Genomic DNA, 25,911 nt, shown 5'->3' with positions numbered 1-25,911 from the left:
GGGCACAGAGGAGAAACGGCTCTCCACCGGTCACGGGCACCTCAAAGATGCTGACCCCTTTATAGCTTTATCTAGTAGAAATGAAGCTTTATCGTTGTTAATAACGTGGCTGGCTTTCTCCTCTGAAGAAAGGAAGCCTATACAAGGACTGTATTGGGGGAAACCCCTCTCTAAATGAAACAAATGAAAATGCAATTAATTCGGTTAGGTCCAAGGCAATCTGTTGATGGAGACAGTCGGATGAATAACCATTTTAGGAATTCCATTCACTCAACACAGCAATCCATAACATTTCGGGCCAACACATGCCAGACACCAGACAAGAAATTAAAAAATGCTATCCCTGTGCCCTTCCCCCCACCTCCCACTCAAATCCATCTATTGTAAAAACCTCAAGTCATATAATGGTGTTAGAAAGGTAAAACAAATATGTTTTAAAATAAAGGTCTTTACTTTTTCTGTCATCTTCTGAATGACCTGGCTAAATATACACTGTGATAAAGACTGAGCAACTCTTAGAGCACAATGATTTGGAATAACATCCGGATTTGCTCCTTACAAACATCTAATTAAACAGAGGTCCATCTGGCTCCTCAGAAGCACAGATTACAGTTGGGAAGATGCAGGATCATTCTACCATAGCGTTCACAGAGGGCCGCTTATAACCCGAGTCATCTAAGCTGGCAGATTACAAGGTAAGATACATACCGGCGAATACAGGATCTTTGGGATAAGATATGTAGAAATGTTTCATGAAGCAATATTTGAGTGAAGTTTTCCAAACACAAAGTGGACAGAAAGGCTTAAAACATTTTCACTTAGCTAGCTGCCCCAGTACTTTCGACAGAATGACACAGAGTGTAAGAACTACAGAGTGCACTAGTTGGCTTTAAAGTGCATTTAAGAGGATTGGAAGGTACATTTTCAGAAGTATTTGCAGGTGAGAGGAATGGTATGTAGAAAGGTGGATAACAGCTCCCAAGGTAGTACTATGGTAGGCAGGGCATCCACAGGTAATTGAAATAGCTCATATTTATCAACATTTAATGAAGAGTCACATATAGCAGCAAATACAGACAAAGGTACTTATAGCTTCTAAGATTTTATTAGACTTTAAATAGGAATGGGTGTTTCTACATAACAGCATCAAGGAAAGAACTTGAATGTGAAAGAATTATTACATAATATCAAATAAGCTTTCATTTTATGTTATAGAACAGTGCAGTAGCAAAAATCTTTGCAGTAGCAATGGAATAATTAAGCAGCATTTTTTAACAAAAAGTAAATTATAATCAATAAAGAAGTTGAAATGATTGGAAAAAGACAAAAATGGATGTTCTCTCCCTGTTTGGAGTCATTAGTTAAAGTCTATCTTACACAGCAGACACAGTCTTTCCTATTTATATTCTCCATTTTTTTTGTTGTTTTTTTTTTTTTGTTTTGCTTTTTTCCAATTTTTCTTTCAGTAGTACATCACAAATCTCACGTCAATAAAATGCCATGGGAGGCACCAAGCAAATCTCAGTTGAAGTCAATGGCAGGGCAGGGGGCAGAAGGGATATGTAGGTGGAGAATTCCTTCTATGAGGTAAGCTTGGAGTAACTTGGTGGAGAAAGTTTACGTTTCAAGTACTTGAGAATGTACAGTGGAAGACAGCTTACAACAGTGATTGCTGACACTTTCCACAGGAAGGTCACAGTTGTGATAAAGGCAACATCTATATGAGAAAGAAATAGAAAAAGGTCTTAGTGAAAGAATAAAGGATTTGATTTCCTTGGCACAATGTCAAAGAACATTTTCTAAATTGTTTGAATGTTTCCTCCTCAAGTCCTTCACAAAACCATGAATAAAAAAAACTGTAGAAACCCAATTCTAAATTTCATGCTTTTCCTTTGTTTTTTTTTTTTTTTTTTTTTTTTTTTTCAGATTCTATTTCTTGGAACTGTTCTTAGAATTCATTCAACTAAACATCTCATAAAGAGAAATACTGAGGATAATTCTCAACCTCAACACTTACCAAGCATTCACCAATGCACAGCATTAGGTAGAACTATAATGTTTCTCTGAATGCCTGCTGAGATACTTAATGCTAACTTAATTGTTATTTGACAAAGCCTTTTTTTCCAGGGGTGGGGTGGGGAGCTGGGAAGGAAAGAGATGCCCCATTAAATGTGTAACACTACAATAAAGGGCATTGGTAATGACCAGGCCAATCTAATTTTACATGAAGGGATCATGGAAAATATGATGATGTATATACAATTAGAAATTCTATGTGATGATGTCAGAAAATAGGACAAAGTCTATTATGTGGGAATTTTCCAATCTTTTACCTGTAAAAAATGTCAGGGGCATAATCTGACCTGTGGTACATGAGAATCCATGTAATAAGTGCTATGTTATAAGAGTTTCCCTATACTAAAAAATGACCACATAACAAAATGATACATTGAGAAATCCTTAAGATACTTCTTCAGTAGCTTGTAAACTTGAGGGCAGTGAAGATTTTTATCTTTGTATCCCAATGCCTAGCAAAGTGCCAGCCACAAGGTAGGCATCAAATACATTTTGTTGAATTGAATTTTCATGGATCACTTGCTAAAATATAAAAGTTTGAAAAACTTTAGGCAGAATAAATGGTCAAATTATGGGCATAAAGAAGGAACATTAAAAAGATTGCTTCAACATGAGCAAATTTTTAAAGAGATATTTTTAGAAAATAGCTTACTCGTAGGCTGAATAAGGTTTGGTATCTTGGTAAAAGCATCTTACAAAAATTACTGATCAGTTCGCGGGGTAGCAGTGTAGTACAAACTGGAGGAAAAGGACATTATGTGACCTTTTATACAGTGAATTAGTGAGAGAACTGAAAAGTTAAAAGAACATCTAGATTTTTCTTAGCAATTCACTCTCTAAAGAGTTTAATCTTTATTCACACTATTCTTCTAATAGAAGGAAATTGTAACTTCACCTACCTAAGAAAGCTCCAAAAGACACTCTGCCTATACCTGTTCCAAAACAAGATAGAAAATAAGGAAAGGCGAAGAGAGTCACAGACAGATTAGGAAATTAAACAACAAAAGTGATTAGCTAGTGAATAAAGGGAAATACTTTAAAAAGCTATAACATTCACTGCACGAAATATATTCACAGTGGTTGTATTAAGCAGACACTTTTACTTCCATTTCTACTTTATCATCTGTGGTGTTACATTCATTTAAAAAAAAATGAAATGCAGTAAGTAATTTACTTTCCCTTCAGAGCTCTGATACCCAAACATTTCCCTACTGGATATACAACTAAACACATGTAAAAATCTAACAGACTGAGAAAGATAGGTTAGAAAACCAGTCATGCCTTACTGTGATTAAGTCAATGAAAAAGGGACCTTCTTTCTACAGGGTCAGCTCTGAAGTAGCTTTTAGAGAAAGAAAGATAAGTTGTGTCAGTTTGGTCAGTAAGTAGCTCAGTTTAGGTTTTAATTGTTCAGAACCTATGATTTCACTGGGAATTCCTACTGGGGAAACTCCTTTCAGTTTAGAGCAATTGCTTTACCAACTCTCCACAGCACTCTTAGAAAGCTGCCTGTGGGCCCTGAGAGGTTAAGGGTGGAGGTCAGAAACTAAACAGAGGGAAACAGAACAGAGAATAATACTTAATGGTGCAAAAAATTTTTTTACATGTCTCTCTAATAAAGGCCTCATTTCTCAAATACGTAGAGAAATGAGTCTCGAATACATGAGAAATGAGAGAAAATAATAAGAATACAAATTATTCCCCAATTGAAAAATGGTAAAAGGATATGAACAGGCAATTCTCAAAGTACTTGAAGCTCTAAGTAGTCATGCAAAAATGCTCTAAATTATTATTAGAAAAATGCAAATTAAAGCAACACTGATATACCACACTACACTTATCAGACTGGCTATTATGACAGAACAGGAAAATGACAAAACTTGGAGATTATGTGGGAAAACTGGGACATGAATGCACTGTTGGGGGAGTTGTGAACTGATTCATTCATTCTAGAGAATAATTTGGACCTATACCCAAAGGACTATTAAAGCAGTACATATCTTTTTTTTTTTTTTAACCCTTATCTTCCATCTTAGAGTCAATACCGTGTATTGGTTTCTAGGCAGAAGAGTGGTAAGGGCTAGACAATGGGGTCAATTAACTTGCCCAGAGTCACACAGCTGGGAAGTGTCTGAGGCCAGATTTGAGCTGGGACCTTCCACCTCTAGGCCTGGCTCTCAATCCACTGAGCTACCCAGCTGCACTACCTCCCACAACCCCACCGTACATATCTTTTGACCCAGAAATACTATTACTAGGTTTGTATCTTCCAGGGATAAAAAAAACAAAAACAAAAAAGGGAAGGACCAATGTGTACAAAAACATTTAAAGGAGCTTTTTGTGGGGGCAAAAAATTATAAAGTGAGGGGTTACCGTCAATTGGGGAATGGCTGTGTAAGTTATAGTATATAATTGTAATAGAATAGTATTGTGATGTGAGAAACAACAAAGAGGAGCTAAAAAAAAAAACCTGGAAAGACTTTACACGAACTGAAGCAAAGTGAAATAAGCAGAAGCAAGAGATCATTGTATACAGTGACAGGAATACTGTATAATGAACAACTGTGAATAACTTACTCTTCTCAGCAAAACAATGATCCAAAACTATCCCAAAGAACTCATGATAAAAAATGCCATCTGCTTCCAAAGAAAAAGAACTGATAAGTGTCTGAATACAGACCAAAGCAAACTTTTTTCACTTTAATTTTTATTTGAGTTTCCTTCACAAATGGATGAAGATGGAAAAATTTTGTACATGATTGCACATGTAAAATCTATATAAGACTGCCTACCATTTCAAGGGGTTTTTTGTGGAGGTGGGGAGAGAGGCAAAAAATCTGATAATCAATATTCTTTGAAAAATGTTGAAAGCTTTTTACATGTAATTGGGGAAAAAATGAACAACAACAAAACAACCCTGAGGTAAATAGAAGTGCTGCAGGACTAGACTATTGTTTTTTAAGGGCATATGCCTTATTTAAAATAAACAGGATAGATAAAAGGGTGAGTTGGTGGGGAGGATAGCATTAAATATTAGGAAGATATGTAAAGAAATTCAGGAGCCAGAGACAAAATCAAGTTTACAGTAAAGGAAAACTTCCTAATATTTCGAGCTATCCAAAAGCAACATGGAAACACTGAGTTCTTCCTCACTGAAAATCTTTAAGAAAAGGTAATATAACCACTTGTTGAATATAATTGAAGAGGGAATTCTTGTTTAGGTATGGATCAGATTGGATAGACTTTGAGGTTCCTTTCAACTCTGAGGTCCTGAAATTCTGTGATTTTCCAACTGGAAACGGACAAACGTTCCATTTTTCAAAAGAGAAGGAGAACTCTTTAATTATATGTCAATGAGCTTGACTTGAATTGAATTGTACACTTGAATGTGTTAATAATGTGATGCTTTGTGAATATGTGGAAAAGGAAGCAGTGACTGTAACAAGATTAGGTTAGTTAAGGACAAGTCTTTAATGATGCAAGAGACTTGAAGCATGTGTGTCTATGGAGAAATGCTGGACCACATGTGGGGGATAAGGCAATACCATCCGATATGACCAGTGGTTCATTTGCTTTGATGGAAGGTTCTCCTGGGAAAGGGCAAGAAGTCATTTGGAAGGAATGGTTATGTAGAAAAAAGTAATATTAATAAAACATTTAATTAAAAAATCTTCCCAGATTAGATTTGTTTTATTTTCAGAAAGCCTGATTAGGTGGATACCTCAGGATATTATAATAGACATACTATATATGCATATCAGCAGATAGTGCTATGCTACAAACTACTTCATATCTTGTAGTTTTTGTACATGCCCTTCTACAAATTTTTATGGGGAGGGATGTCAGGGAGAAGAGTTGCTTCTCGGGGTCTTTTAGATATTATGACACTGAATGGTGGTAGTAGAGTATATGGTCTATCTCCCCTTCTCATCACAATGGGCCCACATCCTTTTCTAAACCATAACTTACTGAAAAAATCCTTTGGGTTACCTCTATATTCACACTTACCATGAGCTTTTCTGTTGCCCTTGGAATGACCTAAAACTTTAATCCTCAGCAACAGTGATGCTCAGCTATAACATTACTGAAGAATACTGATGTTAAAAATATGGGCCTTTCTTTCAGGGAGAAACTTGGGGTCATTAAAAGCACTGAATAATCTCTTAAATGCAAACCAGATGGCCTGCCTTCTCCTATTTAATTCTGGGTCCACTTTCACTCTCAATTAAGAATGTCTGTCCAAGACATATGTACTCTTGGACCAATTTTATGGCTTGTATGTCCAGCTGCATATCATAACCTAAGCAACAGATATTCTTCATTCACTGTGTGTGTGTGTGTGTGTGTGTGTGTGTGTGTGTATTTTTCCCTGTGTGGATATTTAAGCCAAATTCTTTTGAGTGATTATGCATCTTATTTTGGAAGTTCTGCAGTGTATTGGGACTTCACACAACTGGCACAATATCTTCAAAAACAAGAACATTTGGAGGTCTTCACCACTTATAGAGAACCCCTCTTCCATTTGGATTGAGAATAACACAGATAACACAGAGTCTTGGAGTGAAAGAGGCTTCATAGACTACCTTGTCCAACCTGTAGTAGAAGAAGAATCCCTTCAACACATCCAACACAAAGTTATTTAATTTTTTGCTTGAAGATTTCTAGGGAAGGAAAACCTACAGTCCCATGGAGAAGTCATTTTTTTGTATAGCTCTAGCTGTTAGAAAACTCATCCTTATCTCAAGTTTAAATTTGCAATCTGAACCTTCTGTCTATTGCTTCCAGTTCTGCCCTTTCCAGTTAAGCAGAACAAATTTGTTTCTTCTATTGCATGACAATCTTTTAAATACTTGAAAGAAGCTATCCAGGCCACCCTGAGACTTTTCTTCTCTGGCTAAACATCCTCAGTTTCTTCAACCAATACTGAAATAGTATAAATTTGAGACTCAATAATCTTGAAATTTGGCAATCAAAATTAAATATAACCTCACAGATATGAACTCGCTGCAGCATAGTACTTACCAAATACAGTAATGCTTTCATAATACTAATTCTAGATGCTATACTTTTTTTTAAAAAACCCTTAACTTCTGTGTATTGGCTCCTAGGTGGAAGAGTGGTAAGGGTGGGCAATGGGGGTCAAGTGACTTGCCCAGGATCACACAGCTGGGAAGTGTCTGAGGCTAGATTTGAACCTAGGACCTCCAGTCTCTAGGCCTGACTCTCAATCCACTGAGCTACCCAGCTGCCCCTACTATACTTTTCTTATAGCGGCCTAAAATTATATTAGATCTGTTGGCTGCCTCATCACACTGCTGATTCATAATGAGTTTGCAGTCCACGAAAACCCCTAATTTTTTTGACAAACAGCTGCCTATTTCTGCTACGTTCATATTCTACTGTGAAGATTTTTTGAATCTAAGAGTAAGACATTTATCAGACAAGTCATTGAACAAAGTTATCTCAGTTTTTGAGTCTTCAAAGAAGCTTGCATGATTTAACTTATGCATGGGAAAACACCTTGTTGGATAAGTCTTGAGGTGGCATTTTGCGGTATTCAAATGCTTTTTTTTTACAACAAACAAAGAATTGTTGCAGAATATCATTTGCCAAAGACTGTCTATTCTCTCATACTTTCATCAAGGATGTCCCAGCAGCAGGTGTAGATTGTTGAAAAAACTTTTATATAGAGAAGTAGAAATATGTATGAGTTGGTCTTTATTGACATATCTTAGTCACCATTTTTTGGGTAATAAGGGTTGAGACTTTCCTCTATGTATTTAGCATACTTCCTGAATAAAAATGAATTAATTTAATTAGAAATCAATTAACAGAATAGAAATAATTGTTTAACTTTAGCCTTAAAAAATCACTTTCAGAAGTTAACAATGGAGGAAACATGGCTTTAGAGTAGCTCATGTGAAAATATCTGGGCATTTTAGAGAATTACAGTTCTATATAAATCACCAATGTAATCTGGCCTTCAAAAAAGCTTATGTAAATTTATAGGAGAGACTTGAGAACAAGAGATGAGATAATTTTGTAATAACTCTGTTTTAGTATGAACACATATGAAATAATTGGAGTCACAATTCTGAAAGAATAATGACAAACTAGAGCATGTCCATAGGAAGGAGAACAGGATAATGAGACTTGAAACCATTTCATAAAAGGATTGGTTAAAGGAAGTAGGCATAGCATGAATAACACAAGAAGAGACATAACAGTTCATTTGAAATGGCTGAAAAACACTTATGTGGATGAGAAAAACTTATTTTATTTGGTTCCATTGAATAGAACAAAGATTAATGGCTTGAAAATTTCAGGAAGGAAAATTTTGATTTCCTAACAAAAAGAATAATTTCCAAATAAAGGAATGCTTTCAAAAGTTCTTAGTTTTCCATTTCTCGAAGTCTGATCGTCTATTGAGGTTGTTCCATTAGGTATGGGTTATCCTTTTAGGATTTTCTGACTGTTATTTTTAAAAAACCCAACCTAATCATAGTATGTTATTATTCTTATTCTCTTTTCATCTCTTCATATATTTCCCTTATTTTCTTTATATTTTCAATATTTATCATTTCTAATATCAATAGAATCTATCACATCCAAATATCACAAGCTATTCAGCCATTTCTCCCTATCACTGCATTTGTGTTTTTCCAGTTATTTTGTCATTACAAACTCAGCTTTCAGAATATTTTCACACATACACAGCTTTTTTACCCTCTCAATAATGTCCTTGGGGCCTAATCTTAGTAATGGGATCCCTAGGTCAATGAGCATGAACAACTTTGTAGGCCATAGTATAAAAAACAATTCACAGTTGCTCCGGCAGTATAATATTAGGCATGTTTCTCCATGTTCCTATCACCATTTAATCTGATCCACTTAACTCACCTCATTCTCAATTAAAATACATTACCAGGGCCATAGTTAGCTAGATTTTTTCTTAAGAGCAAAGACAATCTGTTGCCAGGACTATGCTCTTTGCAAAACCAAGTCTTTCCAGCTTGGTCATACCCAGTGGAACTTTTATTCCAATGCCACAAGCCCTCAAAGATACAAGATTACCTCTACAGGATGATGAGTGTTAAAAGTAAGATTAATGTAGAATATTTATGCTCTCTAAACCAAACTATCTTTGAATCATGTGCATGCTCAGGCTTAGATCTACTACTAGCCTCACATAAATGTGTGGAGGTTCTCCAGATAGATATCATATTTAACTAATTTAAGGTTCCATTCATCTCCTTAACTTCTTTCTTATTTATTTTTTGGTTATATTTATTTAGCTCTGAGAGGGAAAAATTAAACCCACCCATTATTATTTCTTTGTTTTCTATTTCCATGTGTATCTCATTTAGTGTTTCTTTTAAAAATCTGCATATTACAACTTCTGGTGCATACAGATCTGATATTGAGAATGCTTCATTGTCCATAGTACTCCCAACATAACATAGTTACTCTGTTCATCCCTTCTAATTATATCCATTTTGGCCTCAATCTTGTCAGAGATCATGGCTCTTAACCCTGTCTTCTCTGGATCAGCTGAAGCATAGTATATTCTATGCCAGCCACTCATCTTCACTCAAAGTGAACACACTCATTTTCAGTGTGTTTCAAAGAACACATTGTCAGGTCCTGGATTTTGATCCTTTCAGCTATCCATTTTCTTCGCATGGGCAAACTCATCCCACTTATACTCAATGCCATAGTTATTCACTATGCCTTAACATTGGTTCCTCCACAGTTTGTCCCCCTTTTCCTTTCTTTTTATTGTACCCCTCCTCAGACATCCAATTTCCTTTGACCAATACCTTTCCTTTCAGGTTATGCTAGATAGCTTTCCCTGCTTTTAGGATTTCCTGCTCTCAGATATTTTCTACCTGTTTTGCCTGGAGACAATCAATGATATGTAGATAGAAGAGATGGGTAAAATTAGAATATGTGGAGTGAAGATAAGAGCATAAGTTTAATAAGAAAGATGAAAATAATTAGTTATGTCCTTCAGAGTATGTGAAAGTTGAAATATACCTCAGAAGTATGGATGGGCTGAGTAATTTTCATTGAACCATTTTTGGTGTCAGTCAATAAAATCCTTAGAGCAAGTTATGATGCTATATATTTTAAGCATTAATGGAGTTTGAGATATAAACACTATACCCTATAGTTGTTCTTTGCCATTTAAGTCAAATACCTAAGTAAAAAATGAATAATAATAAAAATAAAATCTCTTCCAAAACTGAAGGAGAAACAAGTAACAGAACAATTTGGCTTCTTATGTATCTAGGCTATAGGTTTGGTAAGCATTCTTTCACAGCAGGTACTATATTTTAAATGTGAATATAATATAAACTAATTTCTTGGGGTTAGAAACATTCTTTGAAATCAATGTAATTTTTGACATCCAATTACAGCCAAATTTATAAAGATTTTCTGAATTTACTAAAATTCTATGGCAATGAATTATATTTCATTAATTGATGATAAAATGAGTTGCATGATATATGTTTATGTTCTGAAACTTTCTAATTGATTTCTTATAGCGATTTATAATTCAATATTTCACATTAAGAGGTAATGATAAGTAAACCTTGAAAAACAAAACAAAACTCTAAACCCAAAGAAAAGACATACTAATTTTGTAGATAACTCACCAAAATATTCATTTAGAAAAGCAAGAGAGGCCACATAGCAGCCAAGGCTGAGGAATTCAGCCACCACCATTAACCAATGCCATGTCCTTATGGTGAGGGCAACCATTAACAGCTCAGTCAGGATTAGGGCAGTGAAGGAAATGGCAACGACATGGACAAATTCAGATTCAAAAAGCACTAGGGCTCCGTACATTAGAATACCACCTGAAAAATAGGTTAGAAATGGCTAGCAATTATTACTTTGTCAACTTGACTTAGAAAATTAATTTAATTACAATGAAAATGACTACCAAAATAATAAAATAATAAAAAATAGTGTAAATCTTTGATCAGAGAAATCACTCACTGATTTTTTAAAATAGAACTTGAAAAATACAGTAAATAAGTGCAAGAACTTTCAAAAGCAAATGTAAATATGGTATAGTAACAGTATGTTTTACTCTGGCTTTGGAATTGGATAAGTAGCACAAAGTAACTAAGTCAAGAGGAAGTATGGAAAATGAAAGCTTTTAAGAATTTTAATATTTAGGGGCAAAAAAACCCATAACCCAATAGCAATTAGTGGGAATAATTAAACATTTCAATGTACTGTATCTGATTCATCTGTTAATTACATTTTCAACAATATTTCATTCATTTCTAGCACAAAGGCAGTTAATGACTTTTAACTGATTATGTAATTTAGATTTCTTAAACAATCTAGCTATCACCCTATGAAAGAAACCTACTGTGCAGGTAGGCAATGTGATAAGCACTTGTTAAAAATTTTCCTGGATTAGTAAGAACAGGTTAGTTTTTAGATGACATACATCAATAAAAATACCAATCCACACAGCATTGTAAAGAGGCTTGGCATACTATGCTGGAATATTGAATTACGAGATAAACAGAAAGCAATATATAACAGCTGATGAAATTTTAAGCTTTGGGAATTTAACCTGGAGCTGAAAACATATTGTTAATAGAAGACAAAAAAAATCTTTAGTCTAGTAAAATTAGGGATCTCACCTACCTTGATAAATACTGATTAAAACCCAGATGAGGAAGGTCTTAAATGATAAGGATCGTCCCTGGAAAAAATAGTAGGATAGGTTAGTTAGAGTAGAAAAATCTAGGTGATTCATGGATTTTCAAAATAGTTAGACAAGAGGGGCACATTTATCTAAAATGTATAGGTTCAGAACAAAAAAAATCAACATACATAAACTTTATAACTAGTTATTGTAATGGGGATAATTTGAGGAAAGGTGTGTGGTACAAGGGAATTTTGAAAGGAGGTTATCAGGGATTTATTAAGATAGTAAATCTAGGCTACAGGTAGACTGGAATAAGGAGATTCAGGATATAATAGGGCTGAAGTAAGGAGTTTAACACTGAAGGAATAAGATCTTCAGGGAGAGGGAGAATTAATCTAACAGGCAAATACAACAGGGCTTATAGACCAGGACTCAGACTTAAACACAGGCTGAGGGAAATAGACTAAACTGAAATTAACAACAGGCTTAGTTAATTTCACAGGAAGGGTCTTGTTTTGAAGTTACACCTTCCTTCAAGATGGATACCCTGGCTTCCCTTCAAGCCCAGAGTATGTTGTTCTTTCCCTCTTCTTCCCTCTCTTAATAACTAACTGACAAATTATACTAATAGGTCTGTTAAAACACAAAAGGGTTTATTATCTTTAAAGGTTGATGTGTCAGGAAAGTGGATTGAGGAAGCCCTAACAGTTGACTCAGGAACCTCAGGTGGGGGAAAGGAGGCAGAGATGAAATCTGAGTAAGGACCTGCCTTAACTCAAGCTTATAAAGTGCTCTTGATATCTAAAGGGAATAAATGATGACTGACTAGTTTCTTTATATCTAATATTGTCAATTATAGTTAACCCTTCACAGATTTGAACTCCTCTCTAATTACTCTCCTTATTAACTCCACAGTTAATTAACGGAGGGAAGGTAGGAAATAATATAGGGAAGGAAGATAAAAAGGGTTTATCTAAAATAACAATTTTTAAATAAATATTTCAAAGCTAGGCTAAATTTCAATTTTACAGATAGGTAAGGAGGCAGCTCAGCTGGTCAGACAACCTCCCTCCACAGGAGACCCAAACCAACTGACTTTTCCCTCAAGATTCCAAACCCCTAACTGATTTCAGAACTCAGCCAAAGCTTGAAAAAACTATATGACCCCCTCTCTCTATACTACATTATTCAGTCAACAAGTAAAAAAGAAAGTTTTCCCCAGGGACCAAACAACTTGATATATTTTGTATTCTTATAATTTCAAAGATGTTTGACAGTCCCCCTTTGATGCAGTGCTTTGAATGTTTTAATTTTAAAATTCTTTGTTCTCCATAGGATTCAAAATCAAGTTACATAAAAATAAACATTTAAATATATTAGAGGAGCATTCTATGGTGAATCTTGCCCTAAGGTGATTAATTCTCTTGTAATGTGAATTTTCCTTTGTAAATAAAGATTTTCATACACTAGATTTTTAAAAAGTGGGACATGACTATATTAGTATTTTCATCATAAATACCAGACAGGCTCCTATCTTTTCAATGAAAGGAGTTTTATATACCTAAACATGCAGCCATACACCCCACCCCCATAAACATTATATATTTATATATGTATACATATATATATATATACTTGTATCCATATATGTATATATAGATTACCTATCCATAATATTCTTACATAATATAGATAGCATCCATATCATGCCCTCTAACTGTGGGTATTGAGTTCTCTAAGACTTCATCCAAGTGCCTTTACTTTCCCTTTCTAAACTCTCAGTGACCCTATCAGCTCTTATGGTTTTAATTAACATCTCTATGCAGTTGACTCACAATCTTAGTGTATATATCCAACCATAGTCTCTCCACTGAGCTCCAGTCCCATATCATCGTCTTTGGTCATTTCAAATGCAATATTCTGGACAGATTTCAAACTCAGTATGTCCAAAATTAAACTCATTGTCTTTTTTACCAAACCTATCCCTCTTCCAACCTTCACTATTTCTGTTGAATGTACCACCATTTCCCCAGTTTCCAGGTTTGTGACCTTGGCATTATTCTCAACTCCTGACACTCCCTCAACCCACATGCCCAATTAGTTGCCAATTTTGTTTTTACCCATACTCTCACATTTGACGACTTCTCTTTACTTGAAAAGTGATCATTTTAGTTCAGGTCCTCATTACCTCTTTGTTAATTACTGTAACGCCTTCTAATTGGTCTTGCTGCATCAAGTCTCTCCTCAGTGCAGTCTATCCTACACACCACTGTAAAAGCACGGGACTTTGAGCATAGAGTTGACTATGTCACTCCCCAACTCAGTAAACTTTTCCATTGCTCCTAGGATAAAGAATAAAATCCTCTATTTTGCTTATACAGATTTTTATAACTCTGCCCTAACCCATCTTTCCATCTTTCCAGGTTCACTGGTGTTATATTAAAAGGAGGTACTACTATCTATTAGATGTATATATAGATAGAGTACAGAGAGAGGATAGGATGACACCTCTCTCTCCTATAACAGTTGCCCAGGCAGGATCCTTTAGGTCAAAGTGTTTATCCCTTCAGGACCCACCTGGGGTTAATTGATATTAATTATTGGGCTCTTCAGCTGAGGTAACGTTGGTAATCTGACTGCGTGACTCCCTTCCCAAATAAGCTTTGGAAACCAATTCAGGAAGGTACTTTAAACTTTGAATATATTTGACACAGAAGATAATGGTGTGGGATACAGGTAATGGGAGACCCTACTTTAAATTGATACTAATGAATCTCTAACTGCAGGCAAATTAAAGAATCAAGATGATAGCTTCTCTCTGGTACAGCCTGGCCAGGGCTAAACCAGAATAGGCAAACTGCTGGGAAATCTTCAGCTTCTTCTTAAGCCTAATCAGTTGAGATATCTGCCCTTTATCCACCCTCTTCTTCTTCTCCTGCCCACTTCCCGGATCCCTCCCAGGCCCTAGGAAGCCTAGATGACTAAGATGATTTACTTCCTAATATCTAGGGGCAGTAGAAACAGAGATGGTGGTCTAACACAGGTTGATGAAGGTACAGGAAACACAGGAGGAGCTTGCAGGGTTGAGTTTGCAAGTCTCTCTTTCCCAAAGACCAGGATCCACCCAGATCTCTAGCCTCAGGGACCGGTAAAAGACCCAAGAACCTCCATCAGGGTTCTCAACTGCTCTCTCCTGAGTCTGCATGCCTCTCTGGGAACATTCTATCCAACTGATTCACCTGTCAATCAACAGTGAACTTCAAGCTCCCAGAGATTCAATATAACACTGGACATTACTCTCCTTCCTCATTGTAGTCTAGTGGAACAGAATATATACTTGCCCAGGGTCACACAGCTGGGAAGTGCCTGAAGACAGATTTGAACTCAGGACCTTCCCTTTTTAGGCCTAGTTCTAAATCGTCACAGTAAACGACTCTTCTGCCTTGGAACTAACACATAGTATTGATTCTAAGATGGAAAGTAAGGGCTTTAAAAAAGTGTCACATGTGTATACAAATCTGGTACAGCCAAAAACTGAGTTTAATAGTGCCCACCACAAGGAACAATTAGAAATTTTGCTAATTAGGGACCTATTTAGATGTCAATTACATAGTAAAACTTAATTCACTTTCATTAAAAATCAGTAAATTGCCAATATGTGATGAGGTGGTTGAGTTTCAAGAGTATATTTGAATTTGGTATCTTTACTTTTATTAAAGAGATTCAGGTCATCAGTATTTTCACATATTGACACATAATCTGAGAATGGGGATCTTAAGTAAATCCATGTCATTATTTTTCAAAATTGAATTATAAAAAGAATTGTATTCATTAGTTTCCCAGTTGTTTTCTCTATTGTGGAAATAGTTGACATTCAACCTTCTACATACAACCTTCTACAGTTTTTCATACATGTATGTGTATATATGTATAGAGGTAAAGTGCTGTGGTATATTTCTGTATCTCCAAATGGAGTTGAATTTTTTAAATGAAAGAGAGGATTAAGATAAATGGTCACTCCCTCTGCCAGAAGAGACCTGAAGTCATTGGACCTGCCATTGGACCTGAAGTCAGAAAGATATGAATTCAAAGGTCCTCAGATACTTAGTTAGCTGTGTGACTTTGGGCAAATCATTAAACTGCTATTTGCCTCATTTTCCCCAACTGTAATAGCAATAACAACACTCATTTACGAAGATTGTTGTGAGGATGAATTAAATGAAAATATTTGTAAGGCATGCTGTATAAATGCTACCTATTGTTATTATTACTATTCTTTTCCATGCCTTGTTAATAGCATGGAATTGCTGTAACTTCTCAAAATACAGTTTTCATTTAATAATTCTTACTTTTCCTTTGGAACATTTTGTTTCAATATCTCCCTCTCTGCTGCTAGACTGTGTAATGCAGGATTGCTGCAAGAATCTCTGGCACTTGCAAATCCACCTGAGGTAATCCTGGCAGTTGGGGGGAATAGAATGTTGACCCAGACAGAGTTCTGGTCTCATGGCAAAACCGTTGGAGCCTGGGACTATAAATATCCCTGGAGTACCAAGTGAAGGGCTTTTGGCTTTTGGGCTTTTGGCTGATTTCCCTTGACCTCTCCCTTGACATCCTGCTATCCCCTGGATCTCCCCATTGGGCCCTGGGAGGAGGGAGTTTTTGGGGAAGGAGAACGTGGGATTAGCTTCCTTAGGCAGGCAGGGACAACCTTAAACCAAGCCACCACATTTATCAATCTGCTAAACCCTTCTACATCAGGGTAGTGAATTTTATCCCTGGCTGAGGGGCCCGTTCCCTCAGCCTGATCCCCATCTTCTGCGACCCTCCCCCAGCACTAGCTTCAACCTTAGAAATTAGTTACCAGACCTTACCCTCTTCCTCAGCTTACCCTTGGCTTTAATAAACCCCTTTGGCATTTATTCAAAGAACTTCTGGTGATTCATTATACCAACAACGAGGGCAAAGGCTGAAGAGGGAAAGAATAACTTTCCTTTATTTCCTGAGGGCTAAACCAGGCATCCATCTTAGTCAGGAAGTGAACCAGCTTTCACTTCCTGTAAGCTAGGAGTTTCTCTCCAGAAGGGAGGGGCTCTTTATTCCTCCCTTCAAGGGAGCTCTAGAGATAGCAGGGAGGCTAAATAAAACCTTTCAGCCAGGCTCACACAACCTCTGGCTGACCCAAATTAGCCTGTACTAAAAAGATAGTCTTCCTGCCTAAAGGACTCAATTGAGACCACCCAGTGCCCTCAAATACAAGCCTCTTCATCAGCAGCATCATATTCCCATATAACAACTGTGACAAAGAGAAAGACTTTTCCAGAGAATAGAGTACTAAGCACGACAACATTCTCGGGGGGGTGGGGTGAGGTGAGGTGGGGGGTGTGTTACTTTCCCACAGGATGATGTTGATGAAAATGACTTCATACATGGATGTCACCAGGGTTGCTATTACAGACATAAGCAAGCTGAGGAGCAGTGATCGCTAATCTGTTCTTGGGGAAAGGCAGGTTTGGTGCTTTCAGTCATGATGTTACAAGGACTTCTTTGCTCTTCAGAGTGAGGGGGGACTCAAGGTTTAATGATGGCCTTGGCCAAGAGCAGCAGTGCCTTGGTATGAGAGACGGGTCTTACCAGCAATCTTAGGCAAGAGTGGCCTCACAGTTAGATGTTCACAGATGTTAGCTATGACACTTGTAGAGCAAAGGCTAAGAGAGGCTGCAATGCAGTAGCAGATATAGTATTGGGCTTCATGACTTGGGCCTCCTCCATGCCACAGGGCACCTCTTGGCCAACCACTATCTCCAGTGGCTCTTTATTGGGACTAGTGACTGAGCTGCCTGAGGCACAATAAGAAGCCCTCCAGAGGTCTGGCCTTTCACCTGTGGCACAGAGTCGCTGTCTAAGTGAACCTTGCCCAGCACCACCAGGAGCCAGCCTGCCTCCTTTCCCTATGGTGTCTGAAGGGAGTGGCCCAAGCTCTCTAGCCCAACCTGTACCCGAATAAGAACAATACTCATTTGTGATCATCTGGCCTAGGCTTGAAGACCTGCAAGGGTGAGGAATCAAATACACTCAGAGGTAGACCACCCTCCTTCTGGATTGTGAGGAATTTTTTTCTCACAACAGGCCTCATTGGGATTCAATGAGAGAAATTTATTAGAGGAATTATGATCTAAAAGGAGGTCATGTTATGTTATAAAAGATGAGTTGGGACTCATAACTGGAAAATGAAGGGCATCCTGACAGAATACGGATACAAAAGCATCTTCTTCCTCTCAAATAAAATTTTACAGAAATGAATGTAAACATATTTACATTTTAAAAATCAACTATATAATGATAGAATAGAGGAAGCATGGTGTAAATAGCAGTCATGAAAACATATTTAGAAATTTTTGTTGACAGCAAACTCAACGTGAATCAACAATGTGAGATAGCTGCTGTTTTGAACATAATCTTAGATTGAATTAACAAAACCAAGGAATACTGACCATATGCTGTCCCTAGGTCAGACAATCTTCAGTAGTATTCTAATGTTCATGCTCTATTTTATTGTTCATCTCTACATGTCACATTTTAAGAGGAACACATACTGTGACATATCCAGGAAGGTGATCAGGATGTTGAAGGGACTTGAAGTCAAATCACATAAGAATCTACCAAAAATTCTTAATTTAGGAAGATAAAAGTTGATTGGGATCTGATAAGGATCTGTAAATATTTTAAGGACAATCATTAGGAAGAGTAATTTAAATATATTCTGCATAGTCCCAGATGAAGAACTTGACCAGTGGGTAGAATTTAGAGATAACAATTATGGCTGTCCAAAAAATGAAGTAACTTACCCTATGAGACAACAAGGTCCCCATTACTGAAAGTTACAGAGCATAGGCTGGATGAGTGCTTCTCAAGGAAATATTTATTATTCTGTACCAAATGATATCTAAGGTCCCTCTCCATCTAAGATAATATAATTCTATAATAAAAAGGGTTAACAAGTAAGTGAACTATATTAAAAAGTTATATAAAAAAGCATCAAAGCAAATTCATCTACAAAGAATAATTCAGGCATCTCAATAAAAAAAAAAGCTCCACACCTATCTTAAAGAATTAAGATACTAAGCAATTTTAAAGGGTTGGAGAAAAAACATCACCAATAGAATATAGTTTAGGGAAAAACAGGGTGCTTTAATAAAAGAGTTTTCTGAAACAGCCATTTTAGGTAGAGCAAGTCTCTCTTTTAGGTTCAAAACTAAGCCTTCTTGAGATAATATTGTTGACATATAAGTTCTAAATTCTTCATCCTAAAGGGACAAATCGGGATTTTTACAGTTAAAGTTTGGCTTTCCATATGAGTCATAAGCTTGTAATGCAACTTGGGCTTGTCAAGAACTGGGAATTAGATTCTATTCAACTTGAACTTATTGTGCCAAACATCTGTTTATCTATTACAGAGGTTAGGGTCAGGTAATGTAAACATTACTTACAAAAATCCAGAATTTGTAAAAGATGCAACTGGAGTCTGAATGAATGCAGAATTTAGGATAGTTATCTAGGGAGAGGCTATTGTAGAATTTATATAGAATGGGGACTTCTTTATAATTTAAAAATCTTTGTGAACTTAAACAACCCAAATTAATCTAATAAGTATTTATTAAGTATCAGCTCTACGTGGAGAGCCAGACACTATGTACTACGTGCTGGGGATAGAGACAAAAAAAGCAAATAGTTTCTGACCTCAAAGTGTTTAATAATAAAATAGTGATAGCTAGTATTTATATAAACACTATGTGTCAGGTACTGTGCTAAATGCTTTATAAATAGTGTATCTCATTTGATCCCCACAACAACCCTCAGAGGTAAGTGCTATTATTATTCCAGTTTACAGTTGAGGAAACTGAGGCAAATAGCAGTTAGGTGACTTGCTCAAGGTCACACAACTAGTAAGTAAGGTCAGATTTGAACTGAGGTCTTCCTGACATCAGGTTAGCATTCTGTCCACTATACCACCTGACTATCTTAATAAGTTTACTTTCTAATAGAGGAGAAGTATACTATGTAAATAGCCATATGAACATATATCTACATTTATGGTAATTTGAGAAGGATGGAGAGAACACTAACAACAAAACCAGAAGAGAGACAAGACAATCCTGAAATCATCACGCATAAAAGGAAAAACATTAATTTTGGCCTGTAAATTAAATGCCAAATGTTTTAAAAGAATTTTTGAAGGCTTAACATAATGTAGCTCTGCAGATACTTTGATACCATAACTCTGAGGGGTATTTGAAAGCTAGAGCCATTAAATTATGACTCAGTCTTTGCATTCCTAACCACAAGCTTGAGGTATTTCGGAAATACACTGGATGGCTCACTTCACTATGTATCATTTAGTTGGTGCTTGTCCCCAAATCTCAGAGGAGACTCGGCTTCTTCTAGAAGGCCACAGATCATCTCAGATGAATAAAGTCTTTTGTATGGTCATGAGAGGGATGAGTCTGTAAATTTCCTTTTATATTTATAGCACCCAAAAAACTAAAAGTGACTGTACTCATGAGCAGACTTCAGTAATTTAAAGCAGAGTGATGTTCAGAGAAGTTATAATACAGTTGTACTATATTAATTCTTAGAACATGAAAAAAACCCAACTAAGTACATATAAAAATATTCATATAACCATGGATCTGAGACATTAGGGATCAACAAATAAAATCTCATTGTTTTATTTTATAAATCAAGTGACTGAAGCTATGGAGGTGATTGGCTTGCCCAAGGTCATTAGTGTAAATTAGTGGTAGAGCTGGAATTAAAACTCAGGTCTTTTCTCTATTCCACAAGCCCATTGCTTTATAGCATGACACTTTTCCTCTTTCTAAGAAAAAGTATTTGATATTATCATGATTTTTTCCTGAAAGGCTCAAATGAAGACAAGAAGCACTTATGTGCTTACTACATGCTAGGCAGGCACTGTGCTATAAATGCTGGGGATGCAAAAACAGTCCCTGCTTTCAAGGAGCTCACAACTAACAGGGGAGGCAGCATGTACATAGGATAAATGAAAGAAAATCTTAGAGCAATGGTGCTAGCATTTAAGTGTACTGGTGAAGGTTTTTTGCAGAGTGGGATTTTAGCTGGCACTTAAAAGAAGCCATGAGGCAGATAAGGACTGAGAGCTATTGATAGGCAGGGGGGAAAGCCAGAGAAAAAGCAATCAAAAGATGTAGTGTCTTGTGTGAGAAAGAGCAAGATGGTTGTGCTGCGCAATAATAGAATACCAGAAGGGAAATAACATAAGAAGACTGTAAAGGTAGGATAGGTTCAGGGTATGAGAGACTTTAAAAGTCAGAGTATTTTATATTTGATCTGGAAAGCAAGTATCAAGTCTAGGCATGAGGTGATGAAGGCTTGCTGCAGGGTGGAGGCAATGTTGGGGGAGAGAAGGGAGCAATATTTGAGAGATATTATGAAGGCAGATGCAATAGGACTTGGCTATAGATTATATATGGAAGATGAGAGAGAATGAGGAATCAAGGATGATATCTAGGTTGCAGGACTGGATGACTGGGTAGATGGAACCCTTGACAGTAATAGGGAAGGTAGGAAGAGGGTCAGGCTTCAGGGGAAAGATAATGAGTTAAGTTTTGGAAATGCTCAATTTAAGATACTTATTGATGGGATAACCAGTGTAAGTTGTCTTATGAGACAGCTGGAAATGTGGGAGTAGAGGTCAGGAAAAAAAAGTTAGAGCTCAATAATCTAATCTTTATAAATATCAGTAATCTGCTGGGTCATCTTGCATTTATTACTTGGTTTCCTCAACGTAATCATTTTTAAAAGAACAAGATACATAATATAAAATGCTTCAGAAATACTATTTTCATAGTTCTAATGTCCTTTAAATAAATTCTTAATATTGAAATGATCATTGGGCACTAAAAACTGCACAATTAGGTCCCACATTTGTTACAATTGAAATGAATTTCTCTAGAACTCATGGCATGTACTATCTGTGCCACTCAATTGGTATTTGATTATTTGCTTTATGAATTCTTCTATTCTGTTCCACTGTATAAATTAAAAAAATATATATATATGTATGCGTACACACACACACACACACACACACACACACACACATATATTTGTGCACTGGACTCCCCATTAGATTATAAGCAAATAGGGTCAGGGACTATGTGATATATTTCACTCAGTGTTCTGTACATCATAGGCAGCCCACAAATATGTATTGAATGACTAAAACCAGGTCTAACCCATAGCTATTTAATATTTATGGCAATAAAAAAAGATGAAAAGGACTTTCAATTATTCTTCATCTATCCAAGAAAAGAACTCAGAAAAAAAATCAAACAATGTACATTCGAAACATTTCATCCCATTTCAGTACAATTTTACTTAACTGAAGAAGTTCAGTATTTTAATATTACTTTGGCTACCAAGGTCTTGGAACTGTGTCAGTTGCTAAAAAGGACACATTATATGACAGCGGTAACATCAACTTAAGCAGATAAAGGTAGATGGTGGATTTAAGTAAAAAAAGAACTTTGGGAAACTGAGTGGCTGGACTGGCCACACAGTATGAACACTTCAGGACCAGATTTGAAGATACTGAGTCACTGGTCATATTAAATGAAAAGGGAAGCCTAATATCCCAGAACAGATCCAATCCAATTAAAACTGAATATGGCTTGTGGTATTCCAACAAGTTTAACTGATATTAAGTGATGGCATGGAACTTATTGACTCAGTGACTACAGCTGGAGATGAATCAGCTACTTCATCAGAAACTTGTGACCAACCCTCCAAATATATGGTAGTTGCTGGGGTAATTTAGTACTTAACCTGCTAGCATAATTACACAGTGTCCATTAAGTAAAAGAACAGGCTGCTATGTACAATCCAAATCCTTGGTATAGGCAGAAATAAGAGTGTTTTTTTTGCTTTACTATCTCCTCTTTTTCAATACCTGTATAGTGAACAACTGTGTACTGACATTATATGCTAATAGTATAACATGTAAAAATAAAATTTAGTCTGGAGACTCAGTACCAGAGTTATAAGCATTTGTTGGTGAAGAGATAGTGAGAGATTAAGAGGTTTCAGTCTAACTAGAACTGACTCTTCATTTGGCTTGCCATAAATCAGGGGCCAAGAGGGCCAAACATGCAGTGCAGGTCTGGAAGCTAAGAGAAAGCAACAGAGCTACCCACTTGGGTTTAAGGACCCTCCTTTCCCACAGGCTTTCAAATGCCATGGCCTCTGTTCCTTCTGAGGCAACATTCTGCTGGCTCCCTGTTGGCTAGGGATGTCCATGCTGAAGCTGGCTCTGCCATGTTGTCATTCACACTGATGCCAAGGAATGTCAGGGCTAGAGTGTACTCAGGATCAAAGTCCTCTAAATAACTTCTTTCACATAAGCACGAGATGGAATTAGGGAGTAGTTGTTACATTTCTAAAGCAGTTTAGCCAAGATTTCCCATGTTGTTTTGGGTAGTATCTCACATTTTTACATCTTAGTAAATGAAGCTTATTTTTATTTAGCACAGTTTTGAGACAAATTCCACCTAACATGTAAAAAGTCCTTTACAAAAGCAAAAAAGGAATCTTTAAATGCCAAAGATTTTTCTTTTACTGCATGGCTACTGTGCTTCATCATTTTAATGTAACCATATCATGTTTCCTGATAGTGATAAAGGAGGTTTGGGGCAGCCTTTTATCACTGAGTAGCACTTGAGAGCTGGAGCTTTTTTGTTTTACCTTTTATCTTTAGTGCCTAGCATAGTACTTTGCATGTAGCAGAAATTTAATATTTTCTTTCTGAAAGAAGGAATTCATCTGCAGTGAGGCACAGAGGAAAAGAAACCTGGATTTGGAATCAGAAGATCTGGGTTTGAACCTTGGCTTTACTCCTCACGATGTGAGTAACCGTAGGCAAGTCATTTGTATCATCCTTAGGTCTTGGTTTCCTCAGCAATTAAATGAGAGAGAACCAGATGATCCTCAATGCCTCTTCCAGCTCTAAATCTATGACCTGGTATCAAAATGAAGCCTTACAAGAACTCTATGAGTTAGGATGAGAAGGTTATTAAGATCCCCACTTGCAGATAAGATAACTGAGAGACTCAGAAAGATTACCCAAGATTACATAGCTAGTTAGAGGCTGAGCTGAACTGGAACTCACATCTAACTTCTAACTTGTTTTTCCCCCTTTTACATTATGTTGCTCCAATATTATAAAAGAAATGAATGAAAACTTGATTGCTTTCTGTTGTCAGTCTTAATTCTAAGTGTAAAGAGAGCTAGTGAAGTCTTCTGATCAAAGCTTGCAGCTCAGCAAGGCTGGTCCCATAGAAAATTATAAAGTAAGGCAAACCTATACTTAGCACTTCTAACTTTTCCTTCATTCTGTTCCACAGTATTCACTCTCTCCCTTTCCACATCTCCAAAATACCCAATATAATAATATTCTCCGCAGTTTTCTTTATAAAAATTTGAAACATACATTAGTGTTATGATCTAGCATAGAGGACAGGTTTATAACAATGTACTGCATGAGAAAAGAAGCACGGGATCTCAAGGTAGGCAGTAGGAGCCCACTGACACTTACCAGCAGCATGATCACAGAAATCACTCAACTGCTCTGAGCCTGTTTTTTCATCTGTAAAACTGGTATGATGACACCCTCCTGAGTCACACCATAGGAACAGACTGGAATGTCTAAGGCTGGCCAGCCTGGGGCATTGCCTGGCAATCACACCCCTATAAGAGTATTATCATTCACCTGCAATGTATGGCTAAGAGTTCTTACTTTTTCCTCTATACCTGTATTACTCCAACACCGATGAGACAGGAGCAAACCATCTCTAGGCTTTCCTTCTTTTAACCCCATCTAACCATCCTCACCCTACCCCAGCCACAACTCACTTCAAACCTGCCCTTCCTTTAAAGCCTGCATCCTCAGGAGTTTCTGTTCCACAGGGAACACATTTCTTCTTTTCCTTACACTCCTTTCATCGACTTCCTGAAACCTGGCTTCCCCTAGATGATGATCCTTAGTCATTCTCTCTAGCACATCCCCTGGACTCAGTGGCCCTGGAGAAGTCAGAATACTTCGTAATAACACTGCTACTTCCAGATTCCTCCTTTACTGCCACCATCCAGACACTTCTCCTCAGTTCAAAATCATGAGATGTTTTTATATCCATGAGAGTTTTATAGCCAGTTCAGATAATGGCTGTGGCTGTGTCCTAGTCCCAAGATCATTCTCAGTGTCTCGTCTCCTGCACTATATCCTAGAGAACTGCATCCAAACTGAAGTTTCCTCACATTCCTTAACCTCCTAATTACTCAGTCTCTTTAAATCCCAAGACCTACTCCTTCCTTTAACTCAGTCATACACAGAGATGGTCACAGCTTAAATGTCACTGTCACTCATAAGTATTTCACTTCTATGATAGAAAAACTGACTTTCTTCTATCTAATCATAGCCTCCCACCACAGAAGCTCTCCCTATGCACCTCTCCTAAACATACTTTTCACTCCCAACATACCTCTAAAGTACCCAGCCAGGGGGCAGCTGGATGGCTCAGTGGATTTAGAGTCAGGCTTAGAGACAGGAAGTCCTAGGTTCAAATCTGACCTCAGACACTTCCTAGCTGTGTGACCCTGGGCAAGTCACTTAACCTCCATTGCCTAGCCTTTAACACTCTTCTGCCTACTGGTTCTAAGCCAGAAGGTAAAGACTTAAAAAAAAGTACCTACCCCTAAATACTATTTCAGGCCATTAGTTCTGCTATAAATTTACTTTTCTCCCTTTCCAATCTCCAAAATAATTTCCAAAATACCTTATAGTTATCCAATTCAACTCTTATCATCTTTGACTCTCAGATTCCTTACCCCTTTGTAAAAAAGTTCATTGCTCACTAAATTTTGGCCCAGCATTACTCTTACTTTCTGCCTTATATGCTTCTATTTAAATGTTGCTAAATGGAAGAATAGGAAATCACACAATTGGGGTGACTGGGTACCTTACAAATTCAAGTTATCTAACTTCAACTAGAGTCTCATTGCAGCAAGGCAATTTTTTAATCCCTTCCTCAACTGATTCTACCTTTTCCCTTTCTCAGCCAAAGGCT

General features: G+C 36.8%; 1 protein-coding gene across 1 annotated transcript in view; it reads right to left on the bottom strand.

Annotated features, from left to right (window-relative positions):
- Positions 1-1,095: 1,095 nt before the first annotated feature.
- ATP9B (ATPase phospholipid transporting 9B (putative)) overlaps positions 1,096-25,911 on the bottom strand; it is a 506,373-nt gene continuing 481,557 nt past the window's right edge. Inside the window, exons 27-30 of the mRNA XM_044683481.1 lie at positions 11,749-11,806; positions 10,737-10,940; positions 2,976-3,008; positions 1,096-1,717 (exon numbers count right to left, since the gene is read on the bottom strand). Of these exons, the coding sequence (XP_044539416.1) occupies positions 1,581-1,717; positions 2,976-3,008; positions 10,737-10,940; positions 11,749-11,806 (432 nt within the window). The 3' untranslated portion in view covers positions 1,096-1,580. The remainder of the gene's footprint in view (positions 1,718-2,975; positions 3,009-10,736; positions 10,941-11,748; positions 11,807-25,911) is intronic.

This window comes from Gracilinanus agilis, chromosome 1, assembly GCF_016433145.1.
Source record: "Gracilinanus agilis isolate LMUSP501 chromosome 1, AgileGrace, whole genome shotgun sequence".
Taxonomy (NCBI): domain Eukaryota; kingdom Metazoa; phylum Chordata; class Mammalia; order Didelphimorphia; family Didelphidae; genus Gracilinanus; species Gracilinanus agilis.
Note: the sequence above shows the minus strand (reverse complement) of the source record. Positions and strands in the feature narration are given on the sequence as shown.